At 41.0% G+C, this 22855-nt stretch overlaps 2 protein-coding genes across 16 annotated transcripts in view; one reads left to right on the top strand and one right to left on the bottom strand.

Moving 5' to 3' along the window:
- Positions 1-22855, bottom strand: part of LOC132232290 (ATP synthase subunit f, mitochondrial-like) — a 42723-nt gene that overhangs the window by 10759 nt on the left and 9109 nt on the right. The window lies entirely within an intron of this gene.
- Positions 5-21141, top strand: ZNF789 (zinc finger protein 789). 11 transcript variants are annotated; one of them, XM_059691761.1, is made up of 7 exons: positions 3490-3679; positions 5201-5237; positions 5615-5692; positions 9630-9756; positions 12566-12679; positions 15639-16639; positions 19982-21141. In XM_059691761.1, the coding sequence occupies exons 2-7, from the start codon at positions 5205-5207 to the stop codon at positions 19991-19993; spliced, it is 1365 nt and encodes a 454-aa protein (XP_059547744.1). In that variant the 5' UTR covers positions 3490-3679; positions 5201-5204; the 3' UTR covers positions 19994-21141. The 11 variants fall into 11 exon arrangements, with proteins under 11 accessions (XP_059547745.1, XP_059547752.1, XP_059547753.1 ...); XM_059691764.1 differs by lacking the exons at positions 5201-5237; positions 19982-21141 and adding exons at positions 7701-7856; positions 18038-18335; XM_059691759.1 differs by lacking the exon at positions 19982-21141 and adding an exon at positions 18038-18335.

The following is a 22855-nucleotide window of genomic DNA, read 5'->3' as shown; positions in this document are numbered from 1 at the left end:
AAGAGTATCCGGGCTTTCTCACTCTGGCACCTTGAGCCTATCAAGATCCTTCCTCCCAGCTGGACTGGATGGGAGATGAGCTCCGGTTCTTAAAGGAATTCCCAGTCACCAGGAAAAGTGTTCACCCAGGTTTAAATTACAAGTAGAGCCGTAACCGGTTTGGCTCAGTGGATAGAGCGTCGGCCTGCGGACCGAAGGGTCTCGGGTTCGATTCCGGTCAAGGGCATGTACCTTGGTTGCGGGCACATCCCCAGTGGGAGGTGTGTGGGAGGCGGCTGATCGATGTTTCTCTCTCAATGTTTCTCATCGATGTTTCTAACTATCTCTCTCCCTTCCTCCCTGTAAAAAATCAATAAAATATATATTAAAAAAATAATAAGTTACAAGTAGGCTTGATCCAAGAGTACCCCTAAGGGTTCCAGCTATGGGCTGGGTATGGAAGACCCTAGGGTTCACATGACCGTGTGTGTGTGTGTGTGTGTGTGTGTGTGTGTGTGTGTAAAGGCTACGTTCACCATTGCTGGTTAAGCAATTCTGACTTGGGTGTGATTTGATGCTCTGAATCTCAGTTTCCTTCGCTATAAAATAGGGATGTAGCCGAAACCGGTTTGGCTCAGTGGATGGAGCATCGGCTTGCGGACTGAAAGGTCCCGGGTTCGATTCCGGTCAAGGGCATGTACCTGGGTTGCGGGCACATCCCCAGTGGGAGATGTGCAGGAGGCAGCTGGTCGATGTTTCTCTCTCATCGATGTTTCTGACTCTCTATCTCTCTCCCTTCTGCTCTGTAGAAAATCAATGAAATATATAAAAAAATAAAAATAAAATAAAATAAAATAGGGATGTAATCTTGCTTACTTGGCATCCTTGTGCTAGGAATTAAATGAAACACACTGTGTGTGAAAATACGGTAGGCAGTTAGCCATGAGTAGAGAAAGGAGCATGGGCCAGGGACAGACGGTCACCAGGGTAGAAAGCCCCCGGTGACGATCTGTTGCAGGGTGGGACCTTGCCCCCAGGGTGACTTTTCCTTCCCTAAGGCTGGATATTCAGTTTGGACTTCCCGACCTTTCCTCCCTAGAGATAACATCTGTGCCTCAGTTGTATTTTAGCTCCAGGCCCAGATAAGCAGCCAAACCAGCCACGGCTGATGTCAGGACTAGCTGCTTTGAAGAATGACTCCCTGGTGCCAGCCAATCAATCAGTAGTGACCACAACCCTGAAAAGACACACCTGGAAAACTGCTGAATATTCTATTGAGATCTTCCCCCTGGGACCTCCCCTAAAATATTGACCTTAAACGTCTTAGGGAGGACCCAGTGCTCTCTTCCTCCCCAGAGCACACCAGTTGCCTTTCCCTTTCCTTTTCCCCACCCCCTCCCTGCCCCAGGCACATTACCATTACCTTACTCACTCCTAGGCTCCAAGGACCCTTCTTTTGCCTCCATAACTTGTCTTCCTAAGTCCATTTCTTCTAGGAATTACTTTTTCTACCTCTTGATTTACCAAATAAATGTCCTCTTACAATTTGGGTCTTGTCTCTGAATTCTTTCTGAAAGACCAGTCAGGAGCCGATCTTTATTAGGAGAAAGACCTTCAGGGCTGTCTCGCAAGGGGAGAGCAGCAACCCGTGCAGAGGTGAGCACTCCTTTTGAGGGGAGGAATAAGAAGGAACGGGGCTTAGGGAACTCGGCGCACGCTCATTGGTGGCTTAATGTATGGTCCATGTAAGGTACATAGTTAGGCACTCAGGTACTTAGGAACAAGGGCTTTGTGGTTCTCAACCTTCCTAATGCCGTGACCCTTTAATACAGTTCCTCATGTTGTGGTGACCCCCCAACCATAAAATTATTTTTGTTGCTACTTCATAACTGTAATTTTGCTACTGTTATGAATCGTAATGGAAATCTCTGATATGCTATATGTGTGTTCCGATGGTCGCGACCCACAGGTTGAGAACCGCTGGCTTAGGGCAATGGTCGGCAAACTCATTAGTCAACAGAGCCAAATATCAACAGTACAACGATTGAAATTTCTTTTGAGAGCCAAATTTTTTAAACTTAAACTATATAGGTAGGTACACTGTTATTAACTTAATTAGGGTACTCCTAAGGCTTAGGAAGAGCCACACTCAAGGGGCCAAAGAGCCGCATGTGGCTCGTGAGTCGCAGTTTGCCTACCATGGGCTTAGGGTATTTGGCAGGTGCTGATTGGTGGCTTAATGTGTAGTCCATATAAGGTATATGGTTAGGCACTCAGGTATTTCTGGGCTGCAGGTTATGTTATGTTTGCTGTTACTTCACCCACCATTTGGGGGAAGGGAGGATCTATCACTTTCCTAGCCAATAAAAAATGAATAGCTATGTAAAGAAGCAGGAAAGTGTAATCCTAAACCAGGAAAATAATCAGTCATTAGGAACAGATCCAGAAATGACCCAAGTTATGCAATTAGGAGACAAGGACTTTAAAACAATTAATTGAGCTCTAACCGGTTTGGCTCAGTAGATAGAGCATCAACCTGCAAACTGAAAGGTCCCAGGTTCGATTCCGGTCAAGGGCATGTACCTTGGTTACTGGGCACATCCCCAGTAGGGGGTGTGCAGGAGGCAGCTCATCAATGTTTCTTTCTCATTGATGTTTCTTTCTCATTGATGTTTCTAACTCTCTATCCTCCCTTCCTCTAAAAAATTAATGAAATATATATTTTTAAAAAACAATTAATTGAATATCTTCAAGGATTTAAAACAAGCATGAACAGAAAAATACAAGGTAATAAAAAAAATTAATGGAGCTTCTGGAGATTAAAAAACCCCAACAGCCCGACCAGCATGGTCGACCTATGAACCAGGAGATCATGATTTGATTCCCAATCAGAGCACATGCCCCGGTTGCTGGCTCCATCCCCAGTGTGGGGTATGCAGGAGGCAGCCAACCAATGATTATGTCTCATCGCTGATGTTTCTCTCTCCACCTCTCCCTTCCTATCTGAAATAAATAAAAAATTACACACACACACACACACCCCAATACCTGAAAGGATCAGTGAGCTTAAACAGTAGCAATAGAAACTATAACTTGTAGGACTTACAATTATTGATCTCCTCCCCATCGTGGTCTTTATCTTACATGTAATGGGAGACTGAAAAATTTCTCTCTTTCCATCCTAATGTCTTACTATAGCTCTTCAGCCCCTGCTCCATGTAACTTCAGATAGCAGTATAAAGCTTGATAGGGAAACTGTTCCTGAGTTTAAGGCCCTCCGAGTCTCCAATATTGTCACTTTTGCACAATATGATTATCAAATACGGGGGGGGGGGGGAGTCTATCTGCAATCAGCAGCCCTCTTAGCCCAAATGAAACCCTAAATACTTTGAGTAACATTTACATTGGCCCATCAGAGGCGCTGGGTGCCTGTGACTCGAGGCTGCGGCACAATTAGCCCAACCATAGAGTTGCGAAGCCTCCGCGTTTCCTAGGAGGTCCGCAGGCGCCGTTGCTCTACAGGGGCGGGCGAGTGGGCGAGGGAGAGACACGCGAATCTTTCGGGTTAGCGCCCTCAGTTGGGGATTAATGGAGTCGCCGACCAGATCCCGGGGCGGGGCCGGAACCTCGGGAGGGGAGCCCAGCCCACGTGGTCGCTGCCAGTGGACACCTAGGACTTCGCGGAGCAGGCGCCAAGCAGGTTTGGGGAGAAAGAAGCGACTGTGATGGGAGGAGTGGGTGCCGCGGGGAAGTCACGGCAGCTCCGCCACGGAAGGTGTCAGGGCTCGAACCCCCCCGGCCCCGCTTTATGGGGAAGTCACGGGGCATTGACCCAGCGTCTTCCTGCAGACGCCAACTTTTGAGCATGTTCTGCGCACGCACTTCTGTAGCGTTAAGGGAGAACTGTGTCTGGTGATGGATTGCCTGGTTGATACTATGGTTTGATTTGGTTTGGTTTGGTTTGGTTATAGGGAAAACGAGATGTGATTAAGAGTTTAAGGGGTTCGCCCTAGCTGGTTTGGCTCAGTGGATAGAGCGTCAGCCTGCAGACTGAAGGGTCCCAGGTTCGAATGTGACCAAGGGCATATGCCTGGGTTGCGGGCTCGATCTCCAGTAGGGGGCGTCCAGGAGGCAGCCTATCAATGATTCTCTCTCATCATTGATGTTTCTATCTCTCTCTCCCTCTCCCTTCCTCTTTGAAATCAATAAAGAAGTATTTTTTTAAAAAAAATCAATGGAAAACAAGGTAATTCTTCATTCATGTCTAGGGGGGAGAAAAATAATTTTCTCTCTCCCCTTCTGAGTTAGCTGAAATCCTTGCAATAAAAGATTAAGAGAAACACAAGTTTATGAACATGTGTACCTTATGAATATATGGAGATACCCAGGGGAAAATGAGTAACTCCTGGATTGCCTGAATTACATAGGTTTGATTGATTACATAGGTTTGATCAGGCTTTTCCCATCTTACTAGGGAAAGGGGATGGAGAATGTACCTTTTAGAGGTTTTTTAGAAAGGTGAATGGGCTCTTAGAAGGATATATGGGAGGTCTGATAGTTTGTGTCCAAGTTTTCTAGTCTCCTCTCCGTGATAAGAGCCAATCTTCCCTGGTTGATGAGACTCCCTGGGAGGGATTTATGACAGTTGAGTTCCTTTTGGAGGATCTGTCTTTAGGAAGATAAAGGCAGTTCATAGAAAGCCTGTCTTTGCATTTGCTGTTTTTTAAGTGCCTGCAGCTCAAAATAATCAACATTCCAAAGGAGCATACTTTGGGGTGGTGTATTCTGCTACCCCTCACATGCTTTTATAAGCTGAGCAGCAACTGCTGAGAGCCCAGCTTCTCAACACCTTGAGTTTTGAAGTCTCCGTGTTTGTGGTTTGTTTCTTGCTGGATAAACTATCCATATGCAGTAAAGCTGAATTTCTTTTTGACAATGATTACTTCTTTGTGTATAACAGGTAGCCTGAAATCGGATAACTGCCACTCCCATTGGTCTGTGTCCATTGGTCATGCTCAGGTACATGGATATAAGTCCTTTGGCTGATCTCTTACCCCACCACCCCACCTCCCCTGCCTTCCCTCTGAGGTTTGGCAGGTGGTCTATTTGATGCTTCTGTGTCTCTGGATCTATTTTTGTTCATCAGTTAATGTTGTTCATTATATTCCACAAATGAGTGAGATCATGTGATATTTATCTTTCTCCGGCTTATTTCTCTTAGCATAATGCTCACCAGGTCCATCCATGCTTTGCAGATGGTAAACGTTCCTTCTTTTTTACAGCAGCATAGTATTCCATTGTGTAGATGTACCACAGGTTTTTAATCCACTCATCTGCTGACAGAGTGCTATTTTTATAATGAAGTACTGCAGAACATATTCTAGGGAAAAGGGGAGGGCTGGGCCACAGGTTCTTTTGACTGTAGTTTTGAAAATGGATCTAGCTTCAGAAATTACTAAAAAACCCTATTCTAGTGGCTTCTTTAATTTTATCACACATTCCAACATTAAATAGTGACTTTGTGTTCGCTGAGGTTTATTGGCCCTGGTGGAATTCCCAGAGTTGCCTAGTGAGAGAGGTTCAAATGTGTGCTGGCCTCACTCCTTACCTTCATTTTTTATTTTTTCTCTTTCAGCTTAGCCTGGTGGCCAGGATCCTGCCCCATCTTAGAAACCAGGCCATGGCAGCTGTGTTCCTGACAGCACCATGGAAGGTGAGCTGGGTTCTCCTCCACTTCCTCAGTATAATCCCTGTGACTATAGTGGGCGATGGCTTTAATGTGGCTTTAACTCTTTTGTTCAGGTTGAGCCATCTTTATCAATTTGGGGATTTTTCCTTCTTGGAAGGCAATGTAAAGACCTTAAACTTGAGTTCTTTATGTGTAAAATGGTATAATGGTAGTACCTATAGCAAAGAGTTGTGAGGATTAAATGAAGTAAGGTATGTGGAGTACTTTTCATAGTATCTTATTACCTTTTAAGCACTCTGTAAGTTTTAGCTATTGTAATCACAGTTGTTTATTGTTTTTGTTAGTGAGCATTATTGTGTACCTATTGTGTACTTTATGCTGGGAGATAAACTCTGACTTCAGAGTTTATAAGATGTTTGGAAAGGTAGATATGTAAATTTTATAATACAGGGGTAAATTCTCATCTAATGGATATAATGGAAGCTTAATTATTGAATTTGTAACATTATGGCTGGTGATGATAAGAAATTGAGTTTAAAAGTAAGGGACAAGTTGGAAAGCAATTGTAATAATTTTAAAGTGCAGCCTTGAACAGGAGGGAGGGAATTCAGGTTGTAGCAGATGGTCCATATTGCTCCAGCATGTCTGCATCTTCTGAGGGATCTTGAAACTCCGCCTGCCTTCTCAGCTTTATCTCCAGCCTTTCCCCACAGCCAGGGGATCTGCACACTGGAAAGTAGTGCTCTTCCATTCCTCCATTCTTTTGTATTTCCTGTTCTTGCTGTCCACAGGCAAACTCACTTATTCATATTTTAAGACTCAACTCAAAAATCATCTTCTCTGTGAAAACTTCCCTGACTTCCTACATTAACTACATAACTTTTGCCTGTGTTCTCAAGTAGGGCACTGATGGGCAGGGTGCAGGGGAGGGTTGTGGAGAGATTGCAGGTGAGAGTGTAGAGTTTTCTTTACAGAAGTTGGTCCAATGAGGGAATGAGAGAGTGGAAACCAGAGGGGAAGCAAGGCACAAGGCAGATCTTTTTAAGAATAGGAGATATTTTAGCATTTTTGCTGGCTAAGGGAAAGGAGTTAAGAGAGGAGTGAGTGTTTAGGAAAGAACACGCCTGCGTTTCTCTACTTTCATGCTTTTCACTTCTGACACCAGACGTGGGATTATTCTACTTATCAAGCAGTTATGACACCAGCTAAGTGCCCTGCAATGTAACTCAATTCTGACAGCCTATTTGGACTTAGCATAGGGCCCTACAGGTTAAGGCCTCAGTCCAGCAAAACTGCCCCTTAGTTCAGACACCAATCACAGTCCAGTTTGTCACCTATGCTTCTGAATGACTAGCTATAAATTGGAGGTTCCCATGACCCCTTCCTCAGATGCCATTAATATGCTGCAGTGGCTCAAAGACTCAGGAAAACAGTTTATCTAGATTCCTGGTCTATTATAAAAGGATAAAACTCAGGAACAGTCAGATGGAAGAGAGTATAGGGCAAGGTATGTGGGAAGAGGTGAAGAGTTTCCATACTGTGTCCAGGCATACCACCCTCCCAGCATCTCCAGGACTTCACTAACCCATATTGGGTTTTCAATGGAGGCTCATTACATAGGTTTGATTGATTAATTAATTGGCCTTTGATCATAGGTTAACCTTCAGCTCCTCTCCTATTCTCTTAGTTGGGGGGCGGAAGGGGTCTGAAAGTTCTAACCCTCTAATCCTGTGGTTGTGCTGCCATTTTTAGGGACTTTCTAAAGTTCATCTCATTAACATAAACTCAGGTGTGGTGGAAGAAAGTTATTATGAGTAACAAGACATGCCTTTTACCTTTATGGCTCTGGACCTATCTGAGAAACCGAGGACAAAAGACCAAATATTAAAAGATGCTCATTTGGTGTTATTCCTTTAGGAAATTCCAGGGGTTTTAGGAACTCCAAATATATATATATATATATATATATATATATATATATATATATATATATATATATATATATTTTAACTGTAAATCACAATATCACAAGGGGAAAGAGAGGAAAGAGAAAGAAAAGGAAGACTCATCATCATCATTGGATTCAGACCTTGGCAGAGACAGGAGAGAATGGAATCAATGGCAGAGGAGGAGAGATTACTAGAAGGACAACCTCTTCCTCTGAGGGAGAAGAGGAATGAGTAAAAATGTAGGCAATGTCTAGGGGAGGCGGTGGGGAATACGAGAGGAGTTAAAGAGCATGTGCCCCATGGGCTGTTTTCTGGGACAGAACGGGCAGTGCATTCTGAAAGGGAAGGGGCGCTCCCTCTCCTCACAGCCCTCTCTAATCACCTCCCAGGGTGTTGACCACTGGATCATTCCCATGTTGGTTTCTCCATCTTCCTCCACTGGATCGTTCACTTCCTGAAGCAGGGACCAGGGCTGCTATAGGATTGTTCAGTTGTGCACTTAGCAACTCGAGGGGGCCCCATCACACCACTTTTATTATATAGAGTTGAGCAGTTCACAGCCTGAGTTGTAACCTTATATTTATTACTGACCGATAGCATGAAGGTTAACAACTTATTGGTGCTCAGTAAACGTTCCTTAAAGGAACAGGAGTGATAAATATGTAGAATACCACTGTGGGGAATATAAGAGCAAGAGTTTTTGAGAATCTTTAAGGGCTCAACTGTAACACCAAATGTACAGAGATAACTCATGGGAGATTAAACCATCTCCTCCCCCGGCACCTAATAACCTTCATGTAGATACAGAGAATGCAGATAGCTGAGTTGGTCAGGTTCAGGAGGCAATAAAAGGAGGGACGTTTAGGATGGTGGTGAGAGGGCTTGAGGAAGTCAGGGTCCGTGGGGAGGAAAGAAAGGCCCTGGAATTTGGGAGATTGTGGTGTCTGCATCCAGAGGAGAGGTGGAGAAGCTTCTCAGGATGGGGTGGGTATTCTCTGTTACTGAGCACCTTTGTTCTGCACAAATACCCCCCTGAACCCACACCATCAATGTCTTATAAGAGAAAGGAGTATAGTGAGCAGACAACCAGGCCTCTGCTCCAACTGCTCCAATAGCATATCTCATTCATCTGAGGTGAACACACATTTGCAAATGGAAACTTCGACTGCGTACATTGTGCTGAACACCTGATCCCCCTGGATATACTCTGTACTTTTCCTGACTTTGGTCTGTGCCCTGGGAGGCTGACCTTTATATTTATCATCAGTGGGCTCCCTCGCCCTCTGGCTTCTGGTTGGTTTTTGGCAATGGAATGGTGGGAGTCAGGGGGCCAGAGGCTTGGAGGAAATTAATGTCAGATGCTTATTCCTACAGCTTCCTCCTTGCTGGGCTGCATTTCTCTAAGACCCTGGTTTCAGCCTTGTTTCCTCTCAACAACTTTCTATATTCTAATAACCCCTTCCCTGCTTTCTCCATCAGACTTAGTCGGTAATGGTTCCCCAGGAGAGCCAGCCCCTGCATGCTTCAGCAGGCCCTGTTGGAAGCCTGTCCATTCTTTTGTGGCTAGTCTGCACACTAAGCTGTCCTCAGTGACCTCATTTGAGTGTGCTCTCTCTTCCTTGTGCGAGCCCTGACAGAAAAATCATTTGCAAAGGGTTGTGTGTATATAGAGCGGGATTTGGGCAAGTCCTGATAGTAAAGTTTTATTGGAACACAGTGATGCCCATTTGCTTTCCATGGCTTTCTTTTGTGCTACAGTAGCAGAACTGAATAAGGGCAGCAAAGGGCCCGAGAAGTCTAAGATGTATATCTGGCCCTCTAAAGAAAAAACTTCTGGCCCTCGCATAGAAAAAAGACATGTCTGGGAAGACTGAAGTTGATCCCTGAATCTACTTACTAATTGAATGAACTTGGCCAAATCACTTTATCTAATCAAACATCACTCATAGAATAATAGCAGCTCACAAAGTTATTGTCAGAATTGAAGCTATAATTAGTCACTGTGTTTTTAGGAGTTGCTGTCCTTTGAGGATGTGGCTATGTACTTCACCAGAGAAGAGTGGAACAAACTTGATTTGGCTCAAAAGGACCTCTACAGAGATGTGATGCTGGAGAATTACAGAAACATGATTTTGTTGGGTAATGACTAGGCTTACAGATTTGCCTTTGATTGTCTACACAAATTCTAAAATCAGAAAAAGCACTGAAAATCAGAAATGTTTTCATAGCTCATTAGGCTACAAGATTCAACCTGGTCATCCAGTGGCCGAACTTGACTTCACCCTACAAGTCAAGCTATTTATCATCCTTATTAGAGGCCTGGTACACGAAATTCGTGCACAGGTAGGGTTCCTAGGCATGACCAGCAATCAGGGCCAATCTGTGGGGTGACTAGCGGGGCGATCAGCGGGCCCCTGCTGGCACCTGCCTTGGCTGGGCTAGGGTCTGTGAGCTGGGGGCAGCTCCTACATTGAGTGCCTGCCCCCTGGTGGTCAGTGTGTAATAGCAACTGGTTGTTCTGCTGTTCGGTCAATTTGCATATTAAGCTTTTATTGTATAGGATTTTTCCCATTTGACCTTTGTATCGATATATTTAGCATCAGGAACATCAGTGTGCTTGATTAAAGGTACAGTTCCAAACCCTGTTAGGTTTTGGGGTAGTATATAATAGAAAGTCATCCTTTCTAAATCTGGAAAAATTCTGAATCCTGAAACTCATCTGGCTTCAGATAAGGGATTGGGGATGAGGAAGTTTCCTTTTGTTTTAGAGTTCATTTCCCACCACCATTGACCTCTATATCTATAAGACTTCTTGGAGTTGAAAAGATTGTGGCTGATTGGATTCCCAAAGGTTAGCAGCTTCTTACTCTCTTGAAATGTCTTATTTCTTTTCTCTGGAAATGATTCCTTCCTTGTTTGCAACATCACTCGTTGCCCAGGAAATGATTCTTAACAGACTTGACTTTCTTTCTGAACCTTCACTGCTTCTTTCTTCCCAGGAGTCAGCCTTTCTCTTAAGCCAATGCAGAACGTCCTACTGTGGAAGTTACCTCGATAAATAGTTTTCTTTCTGGGGATATTTGCTTGACCCTCACACTGACACTCTTGACACAGTTTCTGTCATAGGATTATCTACCCACCTCTGGGTTTTTTTTTAATGATTCTTTTTCTTTTTCTTTTAAAAAAATACAAGAGCATATTTGAATACATGGAAAGTATAGAAAAGCATGAAGGGAAGGAAAAAACATTCAAGGGTAATACTGTTAATATTTTGGAATATTTACTTCCAGTATTTTTTCCCCCATGCTTTAAAAAATGTAGCTGAGTGTCTTGGCCAGTGTGGCTCAGTTGGTTTGCCCTGGTCAGAGTACATGTAGGAGGTGACTGATTAATGTTTCTCTCTCTCCCTCTCTCTCTAAAATCAGTAAAAACATTTTTTTTTAAATGTAGCTGAGCATATTCTTTGTATAATTCTGTAATCCCTTTAAAACTTAACATTATAGCATCAGAATTTTCCCTCTGCTGTTAAAAACCCCCATAATATAGTAAATAATCTTAATGTAAATCTATTGTATGATCCTTAATATTTAATTATTTTCCCATTCGGGAATATTAAGCTTGGCTTTGTTTTACTTGTTGATTCACTTGTGTGTTTATCATTTTCTATATGATAAAGTGCCAATGGATATTTCTGACTATAAATCTTTATATGGATTTCTGATTATTCCCAAGGTATACTGGTATTCCTAAGACTGGAATGTTGGAGTTAGCTGGTATGGTACTTTTAAGTTTCTTAATATATATGTATTATTGAATGATATTTCAGTAATAGAGTAGAAAATAAAAGTCCCAGTGCTCAGAAATAACTTGTCAACATTTTGGTTTACTTTTTCCTAGTCTTTTCATATATATGTATACTTATGGACATATCCACGTGTAGTTTTAAAACATTAAATTTGGATCATACTTTACATGAGTTTTGAATTACACTCTACATGAGTTTTGTATTCTGCTTTAAAAATGTACAGGGAGCACTTCCCTGTTTTAATACGTTTTTAAAAAATAATTCTTTATTATTGAAAGTATTACATATATCCCTTTTTCCCCCCATTGACCCTCAATAAATATTTTTTTAAAATATATATTTTATTGACTTTTTACAGAGAGGAAGGGAGAGAGATAGAGTGTCAGAAACATCGATGAGAGAGAAACATCGATCAGCTGCCTCCTGCACATCTACTGGGGATGTGCCCGCAACCCAGGTACATGCCCTTGACCGGAATCAAACCTGGGACCCTTCAGTCCGCAGGCCAACGCTCTATCCACTGAGCCAAACCAGTTTCGGCAATAAATATTTTTTAAACATGGATTTTTAATATGTGCCTAATACTTTTCCCTTTATTATATTAATTGCTATACTTTAATTATTCCCCTATTAACATTTATTTCCAGTTCTACATTGTTGCAAATCTGCTGAAAATCTCTGGAACATTAACTTTTCCTTTGGCTGTATTTCTTTTTTTTTTAAATATTTTTTATTGATTTCAGAGAGGAAGGGAAAGGGAAAGAGAGAGATAGAAACATCAATGATGAGAGAGAATCATTGATAGGCTGCGTCCTGCATGCCTCCAACTGGGGACTGAGCCTGCAACCCAGGCGTACGCCCTGACCAGGAATCGGATCCATGATCTCCTGGTTCATAGGTCAGTGCTCAACCACTGAGCCATTTCTAAGAGTGAGTTTACCACATCCAAGGGGTGAGTATCATTCAGGCTGTCAATAAAGATTGTCAGATTTTCACAAAGATTGTGCGGATTTCTATTCTCAGGAGCCCTTTTGATTATTGTCCTTATCTCTTTGCCACTGTAGACCCAAAGTGGTTAATCTGAGCTCTAGGGCATCTCTGTAACTCACTAACCATCACATCCATTTACTTCCCCATGAATAGGATTTCAGATTCCAAAACCTGAGGTGATCTGTCAGCTGGAACAGTGGGAAGACCCATGGATCCTGGATCTACCAAGAGCTGGGACTAGAAGGGCTTCCAGTAGTGCTTGCTCAGGTGGGTGAGAAGTCCCAGACAAGCAGAAACCATAAAGAGGAAGGGAATCACATTAATGAAGCTCCTTCTGTGTCCTTAATACTGAGCCAGGTGAGAGCATACATTCTCTCACTTCTTCATCCCTACTGCCCTCTGAAGGTAGTAGTAATACCATAAGCTCTGTTTTCCAGAGGAAGAAACTAATAGATTAAGATAACTCTCACACAGAGCATCAGCCTGTGGACTGAAGGGTCCTGGGTTTGATTCCCATCAAGGGCACAGGCCTGATCCCCAGTAGGGGGCGTGCAGGAGGCAGCCAATCAGTGATTCTCAATTTTTTTTTTTTTAAGTTTATAATGGTCTTTATTATCCATGAATGAGTGAGATCATGTGGTATTTTTCCTTTATTGACTGGCTTATTTCACTTAGCATAATGCTCTCCAGTTCCATCCATGCTGTTGCAAATGGTAAGAGTTCCTTCTTTTTTACAGCAGCATAGTATTCCATCGTGTAGATGTCCCACAGTTTTCTAATCCATTCATCTACTGATGGGCACTTAGGCTGTTTCCTGATCTTAGCTATGGTGAATTGTGCTGCTATGAACATATGGGTGCATATATTCTTTCTGATTGGTGTTTCTGGTTTCTTGGGATATATTCCTAGAAGTGGGATCACAGGGTCAAATGGGAGTTCCATTTTTAGTTTTTTGAGGAAACTCCATACTGTCTTCCATAGTGGCTGCACCAGTCTGCATTCCCACCAGCAGTGCACGAGTGTTCCTTTTTCTCCACATCCTCTCCAGCACTTGTTGTTTGTTGATTTGTTGATGATAGCCATTCTGACAGGTGTGAGATGGTACCTCATTGTTGTTTTGATTTGCATCTCTCGGATGATTAGTGACTTTGAGCATGTTTTCATATGTCTCTTGGCTTTCTGAATGTCCTCTTTTGAAATGTGTCTATTTAGATCTTTTGCCCATTTTTTGATTGGATTGTTTATCTTCCTTTTGTTAAGTTGTATGATTCTCAATATTGATGTTTCTATCTCCCTCTCCCTTCCTCTCTGAATTCAATAAAAAATATATATATATTTTAAAAAGATAATCTATCACACAGAAGATTGCTAGTTAGGATTTGATTTCGAGTTTGCAAAGCGCATTCTCTTTTGCATTAAAGTACTTCACTGGCCAAAACCGGTTTGGCTCAGTGGATAGAGCGTCGGCCTGCGGACTGAAAGGTCCCAGGTTCGATTCCGGTCAGGGGCATGTACCTGGGTTGCGGGCACATCTCCAGTGGGAGATGTGCAGGAGGCGGCTGATCGATGTTTCTCTCTCATCGATGTTTCTAACTCTCTGTCTCTCTCCCTTCCACTCTGTAAAAAATCAATAAAATATATTAAAAAAAAAAAAAAAAGTACTTCACTGAAGCAGCTGGTCTGGTGTTTTCTGATAGCTCTTATGCCATATTAGCTATTGCTTTCTTCTACCTTCATTACTTATCCTTTCTCTTGTTCCCTTGCTTTCATTTTGCTTTTGGTGTTACTTGGTATTTCTTGATGTACCTACTTTTTCCTACTTACTATCTTCTGTTGCTGCTTCTACCCTTTCCCATGTCCCTCTACTCCAAGGTTTTTCAGTTGGAGCACTTCAACATTTGGGCTAGATAGTTCTTTGTTGAGGGGAGCTGTCCTGCGCATTGTAGGATATTCAGCAGCATTCTTGGCCTCCACCCACTAGATGCCAGTAGCACCACCCCAGTTGTGACAACCAAAATTATCTCCAGACATTGTCAAATGTCTCCTAGGATGTAAAACCACCCTGGTTGATTACCTCTGCTCTATTTTGTTGACTTTTGTACCTTCTTCTCTCTGGTTCCTTTTCTTTCTATCTTACACTTTTTTTCATTTTTAAGGAGTTCTTCCTCCCAGATATATTAAAAACATGTTTATCGTATAAGATACTCTCCCCCCATATTTATGTGACACTACTGAGTACCTTTAGTAAGTTGCTTTTCAGTAATGATGAGGGGTTCACTTTGTTCTCACATTCTCTAACACACTTTTTTAAAAAATATATTTTATTGATTTTTTTTTTACAGAGAGGAAGGGAGAAGGATAGAGAGTTAGAAACATCAATGAGAGAGAAACATCGATCAGCTGCCTCCTTCACACCCCCCAGTGGGGATGTGCCCGAAACCAAGGTACATGCCCTTGACCAGAATCAAACCTGGGACCCTTCAGTCTGCAAGCAGACGCTCTATCCACTGAGCCAAACCGGTCAGGGCACTAACACACTTTTTAAAAAAATATATTCTTATTGATTTCAGAGAGGAAGGGAGAGGAAGAGAGATGCATAAAAACATCAATGAGAGAGAATCATTGATTGGCTGCCTTCTGCATGCCCCCCACTGGGGATCAAATCAACTCCGGCATGTGCTGACTCAGAATCAAACCGTGATCTCCTGGTTCAGAGGTCGACATTCAACCACTGAGCAACACTGGCTGGGATAATACCTTCTTGTACATTTTTTAGTTGGTTGGTTGATATCAAGAGCTCTTTCAGTTATAAAAGCTGAGAGTCCTATTAAAATCAGAATTTTGGCCTCTCTGTTATGATGATGTAACTAAGCAAACATTTTTAAGCTTCATTTCAGTGTCTTATATTACAAACAGTTGGCTTCTTTTCCCTTTTTTTTCTTCTGTGTGGACAGGTGATTTATATATTTTCTTTTTTTAAAATATATTTTTATTGAATTCAGAGAGGAAGGGAGAGGGAGAGAGAGATAGAAACATCAATGATGAGAGAGAATCATTGATTGGCTGCCTCCTGCACATCCCCCACCAGGGGATTGAGCCTGAAACCCAAGCATGTGCCCTTGACTGGAATCCAACCTGGAACCTTTCAGTCTGCAGTCCGACACTCTATCTACTGAACCAAAACAGCCATATATATATATATATATAATTTTTTTTTTTTTGCTAGGTTCTGAAGCCAGATACCAGATGATAAAGCTAACTCCAAAGCAGAAAATTTCTGAAAATACAAAGTCATGTAAGATACCAGTGGTAAAGCAGAAGACGGCCATGACGCTTTCAGAAAAGTTACTTAAATTTAACAAATTTGTGGACATTTACAGAGTTGTACTTCCTACTGTTGATAATGAATACAACAAGTACTTCCTTCAAAACCTTAACCTTTTTCAAGATCAGAATGGTCAAACAAGTAAGAAGCAGGGCAAATATAAAGAGTATGGAAAACCCTTCAATCAGAGATCATTGTTTTTGAGGCATAAGCAAATTCTGACAAATGCAAAATCTTATGAATGCAGTGAATGTGGAAGAGCCTTCAAACGCCAGGCAAATTTTGTTCGACATCAGAGATTTCACACTTCAGAGGATCCCTTTGAGTGTGACATATGTGGGCAAGCCTTCAAACAGAAGTCTGCTCTTACTGCCCATAAACAGTGTCACCCTCAAGAAAAGCCATATAAATGTCATGAATGTGGAAAATATTTCCGTCAGATGGCATATCTTGTTGAACATAAAAGGATCCATACCAAAGAAAAACCCTATAAATGTAGTGAATGTGAAAGAACATTTAGTCAGAATTCAACTCTAATTCGACATCAGGTAATCCACAGCGGAGAAAAACCCCATAAATGCCTTGAATGTGGAAAAGCCTTTGTTCGGAACTCAACCCTTAAGAGCCATCAACAAATTCACAGTAAACAGAACGTTCACAAATGCAGTGAATGTGGAGAATCCTTTGGTCGGAATATAGATCTCATTCAGCATCAAAGGACCCATACTAAGGGGAAAGTATTTGAATGTAGAGAATGTGGAAAAACTTTTAGTTTTAAGTCAAATCTTCGTCGACACAAGGTCATTCATAATGGAGAGAGACCCTATAGATGTGACAAATGCGGGAAATCTTTCAGTTGGCGCACAAGCTTTATTAAGCATCAGAGTACTCACAGAGAGCAGGTATCTACGTGACTAATGAGAAAAGCTATAATTTAAAGACCAGTACTTGTCACTATTGCAAGTATATGTAATTAGATCATTTTACAAAAATTAATAAACAAGAGCCGAAGTCCATCTTTCTGTGGGGGCCCTCATTTTGTAGGTAACCTCGCTGTAGTCCAGAATTAATAGAAAATGTGATAGGCTGTTGTATCGTTTCACTTGAGCCCCTATACCTTTGTTCCCCCCAAGTCAAGTTAAGGCATAAGGGAGGCTTGGTAGCTTTGCTCTGTGGTCCCCCAGGCTGGAGATCATTTAATATATTGTGAATGATTTAAGAAGGCCTTTCTTGGTTCTACACAGAATAATGACTTGATATTGATAGGCTGTTTAAAAGTAAGTACCACTTGTAGCTAGTGAGGTATTAAGAATAAAAATTTTTAATAAAATTTAGTGTTCTACTGTAGTGATTTTCAACGTTTTTCATCTCATGGCACACATAAACTACTAAAACTCTGCGGCACATCAAAAAATATATTTTTGGCCGATTTGCCCAAAAAAGTAGGTAAGATTTTGATTCATTCACACCGGAAAGCTACTATTGTGTTTCTGTTGTCATTTTTTTTTATTTGACAATCTAAGGGAAAAGAGGTTAGCACCCCTGACTAAATGGTCAGGTATTGCATATTTAAGAAATTCTTCCCGCATAGCAGTGTGCTGGTGAAAATTACTACATTCTATGAAGAGTTCTAAGCCAGTGCTTACAGCAGATGCTGTTGGTGCCTGCTCCTGCCCCTTTGGCCATAGCCTCTCTGTGTGTTTCATTTGCCTTGCACTCTCTTCATCTGTTGGTCTGCAGGCTTTTTCTAAAATCATGAAAGGCCACTACTCTGTATATCCTGGGAGCAGGCTTTACCCAGTGCTTGATGGGAATTTGATATAAACCAGATCTCCCTCCCCTTGGGAGGAGCACACAGGTTATCTGAAGCATCTGTTGTACACTGTTTTCAGATTTTCCCATGGGATTATACACATTCACTTACAATGGCAGCTGTCTTCCCTTATCTGTCCCTTCACTCCCCTACCAGTGTTTCAGCGCCTCTCCCACAAGTAAATGGCTTGTACTAAAAAAGTGTCAAATATAAATCTTGAGCCATATCCTTTCATTCCCACAGTTATTCCAAGCATATTTTTTGTAAAATAAAAATGGTTTATCAATCCCAAATTGTATAAAACACATGGGAGAAACCTAGCCAATCAACACAACTGTTGCCACATGGAAAGTTACTTGTATCAAACATCAAGTTTAAGAATGTACAAATGTTCCTTTTATCATATCTATAGTAATTACCTATGCTTTTCCATTTAAGTGTTTTTAAAACTACATATCCCCATTATTTTTTCTTTCCCATTTCCCAGTACAATAATGGGAGGAAGAGGATCCCTCACATCCACAAGTTTCTAACTGGAAAGAAGGGGCAGTAGAAAACTGCTTAGAGAGTTGTTTTAACCATTCCCTGTCAGGGCACATGCCCGGGTTGTGGCTCAACCCCCAGTAGGCGGCGTGCAGGAGGCAGCAGATTGATGATTCTCATCACTGATGTTTCTCTTTCTCCCTCTCTCTTAAATCAATAAAAACATATTTGAGAAAAGCAAATTATCTGAAACAAATCTGGCATGTTAAGAATGGATAAATCTGGCCGAAACCGGTTTGGCTCAGTGGATAGAGCGTCGGCCTGCGGACTGAAAGGTCCTAGGTTCGATTCCGGTCAAGGGCATGTACCTGGGTTGTGGGCACTTCCCCAGTGGGGGATGCGCAGGAGGCAGCTGATCGATGTTTCTCTCTCATCGATGTTTCTAACTATCTCTCTCTCTTCCACTCTGTAAAAAATCAATAAAATATATTAAAAAAAGAAAAAAAAAAAGAATGGATAAATCTGTGTGGTACATATGTGAATGTTCTTTAAAACCAGGCTATTTTGTTTATTTGTATGTTAGCAATATTTCATAATAAACTATTGTATCCAGTTATTGAATACAATTATTTCACAATAAATAATATAATGCAAAAGTATATGAAGATATGTGTCAGTAAATAATTATAAAAAGAACCTCCCAGGCATCTTCACCCTAGTTAAGAATTAGGTCATTTTCAGGATCACAAAGCCCTTTACAATCTCTGCAAACTCAGCTCCCTTTCTCTTCACCAAAGGTTAACAAATAAAATACTCCGAGTTTTATGTTAATCATTCCTTTGTATCATGTATACATACATTTACTCATGTCTGGACATTACACTGTTTAGTTTTGCTTATTCTGGAATTTTACATACATGGAATACTTTTGTACTTTCACTGCACGTGTTTTGAGAATCATCCGTATTTCTGTGTAGCTGTGGTCCAGTCATATTTACTGGTGCTCAGCATTTCTTTGTAGGAGTATACCACAACTTATGAATCTATTCTTTTGTCAATGGGCTTTTAGGGTATTTCCACTTTAGGGGTATTATAAAACAACATGTCAACATGCCTTAGTTCCCTGTGAAAAGCCCTAGACATAGATACATTTTCATGATGAGTCATAAGATACATACGTTTTTCAGCCTGAATAAGTAATGCCAAGCCTTGGCTGGGTAGCTCAGTTGGTTAGAGAGCTGTCCCGATACACCAAAGTTGCAGGTTTGATCCCCAGTCAGGGCATATAAAAGAATCAACCAATGAATGCATAAATAAATGGGACAACAAATCATTTCTCTCTCTAAAATGAGTAATGCCAAACTTTCTATAATACATGTAACAATTTACACACCCAACAGCAATAGACGAGAGTTCCCACCACTCTATGTGTTTATGAATACTTGGTTCTGACATTTTTTTAAATTATTTTTTTGTTAATCCTCACTTGAGGATATTTTTCCATCGATTTTTTGAGAGAGTGGGAAGGGAGAGAAAGAGAGAGAGAGAAACATCGCCTTGAGGGAGGCACATCAATTGGTTGCCTTTGCACACGCCCCGACTAGGGCTGGGGATCGAGACTACAACCTTGCCCTTGACTGGAATCGAACCAGGGACCCTTCAGTCCATAGGCCAACACTCTTTCCACTAAGCTAAACAGGCTAGAGCCTGACAGATTTTTAAAGATTTGATAATCTGTAAGGTGTGAAATAGTAGTATCTAATTGTGGATTAATTTGCATATCTATTATTACTAATATAATTGAGCACCTTTTCATTATCATGGGCTGTGATTTCTATTTTGTCTTTTCCTGATCTTAATGTAGTTGAATTTATCAGTCTTTTATAGTGCTTTTTGAGTCTTGTTTCAGATTGCTACCAATTTATCAGAAATTTGTTTTTCTTCCTAGGTGCACAGCTAGATCACATTTCACAGATTGTATTGTTCAACATGTCTAGGTGACTGAGTCCTAACCAAGAGAATGAGTAGAGGCGATGTGTGCTACTTCTTGGCTAGGCCCATGAAAGCTCTGACACCTCCGTGCTCTTGTCTTCCTTCCAGTTGACTAGGTTAGAAAACCCGGGGCATTTTGGCAGCCATGTATTGACGATGGCAGGGCTGCCATCAAACTGATGGCTTGGAGGAGAGCCACCCTGCCAGTCATGTGTATGTCCCTTAAACTTACAGGAGCGAGAAATGTACAAATATAGCTTTTGGGGTATTTTTTAGAGCTGTTATCATATGTTAACTTTATACATGTTTAAGATATTCTTTACTAATCTGAGATCAGAAAAAGACCACCTATATTTTTGTCAAAAGAATTGAAGTGTTTCAATAAAAAAAAGCTGAATGAATTATTGAACAAATAACTAAGCTTCATTTTTTAGCAGTTTCTGGTATTATTTGTGTTTTTACCCCCAAAATGTATATGTTGAAGCCTTAAATCATAGTGTCTCGGAATGTGATTGTGTTTGGAGACAGGGCCTTTTAGGAGGTGATTAAGTTAAAATGAAGTCACTAGGGTGGGCTGTAATCTTATGACTGGTGTCCTTATGAAAAGGATATTTGGAAGACCACATATAGACAAGGAAAAGACAGCCATGTATAAGCCAAGGAAAGAGGCCTCAGAAGGAACCAACCTTGCCAATATCCTGATCTTGGGAGTCCCCAGCCCTAGTCGGGGCGTGGTGAGAAAATAAATGCTATCTATCATCCCAGTCTGTTATTTTTTTTTTTTTTATGGCATCAGAGCAGACTAAGACACTCACCCTTCATAATATAGGGATCAGAGATTACATAAACACATTAATTTACTGTATACAGTAGTTGGTATGGTAAACGATAAACAAAACATACCAATAGTGTTAGTAAAGAAAACATTTTGGGGTAGGATACTTGAGAAGCAAAAATTTTAAATTGCTTTATGAGAGTGGAATTTTCCCTTTGTTATTTGTGATTTAGGGACTGAGGAAAGGAAGATGGGATTAAAAGCAGAGTAAACATCTTGACCAATGGCATATATGTGGGACATTTAAGTAGCATATAGGTAGCAGTAAATGTCTGTAGAAGGAGATAAAAACTAAAATTGGAGAGAGTACAGTTCATTCTAAGTTTGCAGAGTTACTATAGTAAAAAGAACACTAGGATCAGAACCTGTACCTGATTATATACTATATAACTATCACTTACTATCTGACTTTGAGAAAATATCCTTGATAAGCTTGGAGAAAATACCACTGAGACAGCTTTAGACCTGCTTAAACTTTTATCATTGCCCCATTCTCAGTCGTTTTCTTAATACTGAATCTCATTTAAATAAAAAGTTAACGACACCTAGGCCAGCCCTTTCACAGTCCCTCCTGTTGGTTACAAGGAAGGTGAAAGAAGAAAGCACACACTACTATTCTATCACATCCAAGATAGAGGTGAGATCTGAAAGGCAATTACTTTGGTTTCCGTTTTTGTACATTTAGGAAAAAAATACGAGGTGCCAATGCTAGAGTAGAATTCTCCTAATAGAACACAATTGACGTTTGCTTCAGGGGAAATTGGGAAGTTGTAGTAAAAGCCAAAAATAGCTCACACACTGATCAGATTTCTACCTGAGAACCTAGTCTTAGATTCTAGAGAACAATCCAAATTATGCTAAAATGACATTAACATTCACTACATACTGCCTTGCTTGCAACAACAAAAAAAATGAGAAATGCCTGAAATTTCCAATAAAAGGAAAATGGCTCCATTGTTACATCCATTTGTTGGAATATAATGCAGCCATTGCATAAAGGTTATAAAAACCATATAAAATCCTTAATACCTAATGTTAAATACATAAAATATAAAAACTAATTTTTATTATACAAAAAAATCAGAAAAAAAATCAGGAGGAAATACAGTTGACTCTTGAACACAAGTCTGAACTGCAAAGGTCCACTTGTACACAAATTTTTTCAATAAATATATAGGCAGCACTCTGTACCTACAGGTTTCACATCCGTGGATACAACCAATTGCAGATGGAAGACAGTATTTTCAACCTGCGGTTGGAAATTTGCAAACATGGAATGCTGATTAAATGCATTTTCCTACATCAATTAATATAAGGGACTTGAGCATATGCAGATTTTTGTCAGCAGGGATCTTTTTTTTTTTTTATTTTAAAATATGTATTTTATTGATTTTTTACAGAGAGGAAGGGAGAGAGATAGTTAGAAACCTCAATGAGAGCGAAACATCGATCAGCTGCCTCCTGCACATCTCCTACTGGGGATGTGCCCGCAACCCAGGTACATGCCCTTGACCGGAATCAAACCTGGGACCTTTCAATCCGCAGACCGGATACTCTATCCACTGAGCCAAACCAGTTTCGGCGTCAGCAGGGATCTTGAAGCCAATCCCCACGGATATCTAGGGATGACTTAAATACTGGGGGGAGTCAAAGTTATACATGGATTTTTTGACTGTGCAGGGTGTAGGCACCCCTAACCCTCACATAGTTCAATGATTAACTGTAAATGCCAGTAACAGATCAAGTGTGGGAGTATGAGTCATTTTCTCTCTTGTTGTTTTCCCAAATATCCAGTAATGTGCTTATATCCCTTTAGTTTAAAAAAAATGTTCAGAAAGAATTTAGATGCAATACATGTTACTAGTGTGCAGGACTGGAAAGAGAAGAAGATGGATTTAGGCTCTAACCCAAGTTTTTGTTGTGCCTACAGTTTAACACAATAGGGAAAGAGGAACTCTGCAAAACTGAATATTTTAAAAGTCAAAAACAGAGTGG

The sequence above is a fragment of the Myotis daubentonii genome, chromosome 4 (assembly GCF_963259705.1).
Source record: "Myotis daubentonii chromosome 4, mMyoDau2.1, whole genome shotgun sequence".
NCBI classification, from domain to species: Eukaryota; Metazoa; Chordata; class Mammalia; order Chiroptera; family Vespertilionidae; genus Myotis; species Myotis daubentonii.
Note: the sequence above shows the minus strand (reverse complement) of the source record. Positions and strands in the feature narration are given on the sequence as shown.

What these genes read in the sequence shown, in the direction of transcription:
- ZNF789 (XM_059691759.1), top strand. Translation starts at nt 5,205, where the DNA reads ATGCTCACCAGGTCCATCCATGCTTTGCAGATG. An exon ending in TTCCAGTAGTGCTTGCTCAG is followed by an intron (nt 12,680 to 15,638) that starts GTGGGTGAGAAG and finishes TTTTTTTGCTAG; the next exon opens with GTTCTGAAGCCAGATACCAG. An exon ending in AGAGTACTCACAGAGAGCAG is followed by an intron (nt 16,640 to 18,037) that starts GTATCTACGTGA and finishes CCCATTTCCCAG; the next exon opens with TACAATAATGGGAGGAAGAG.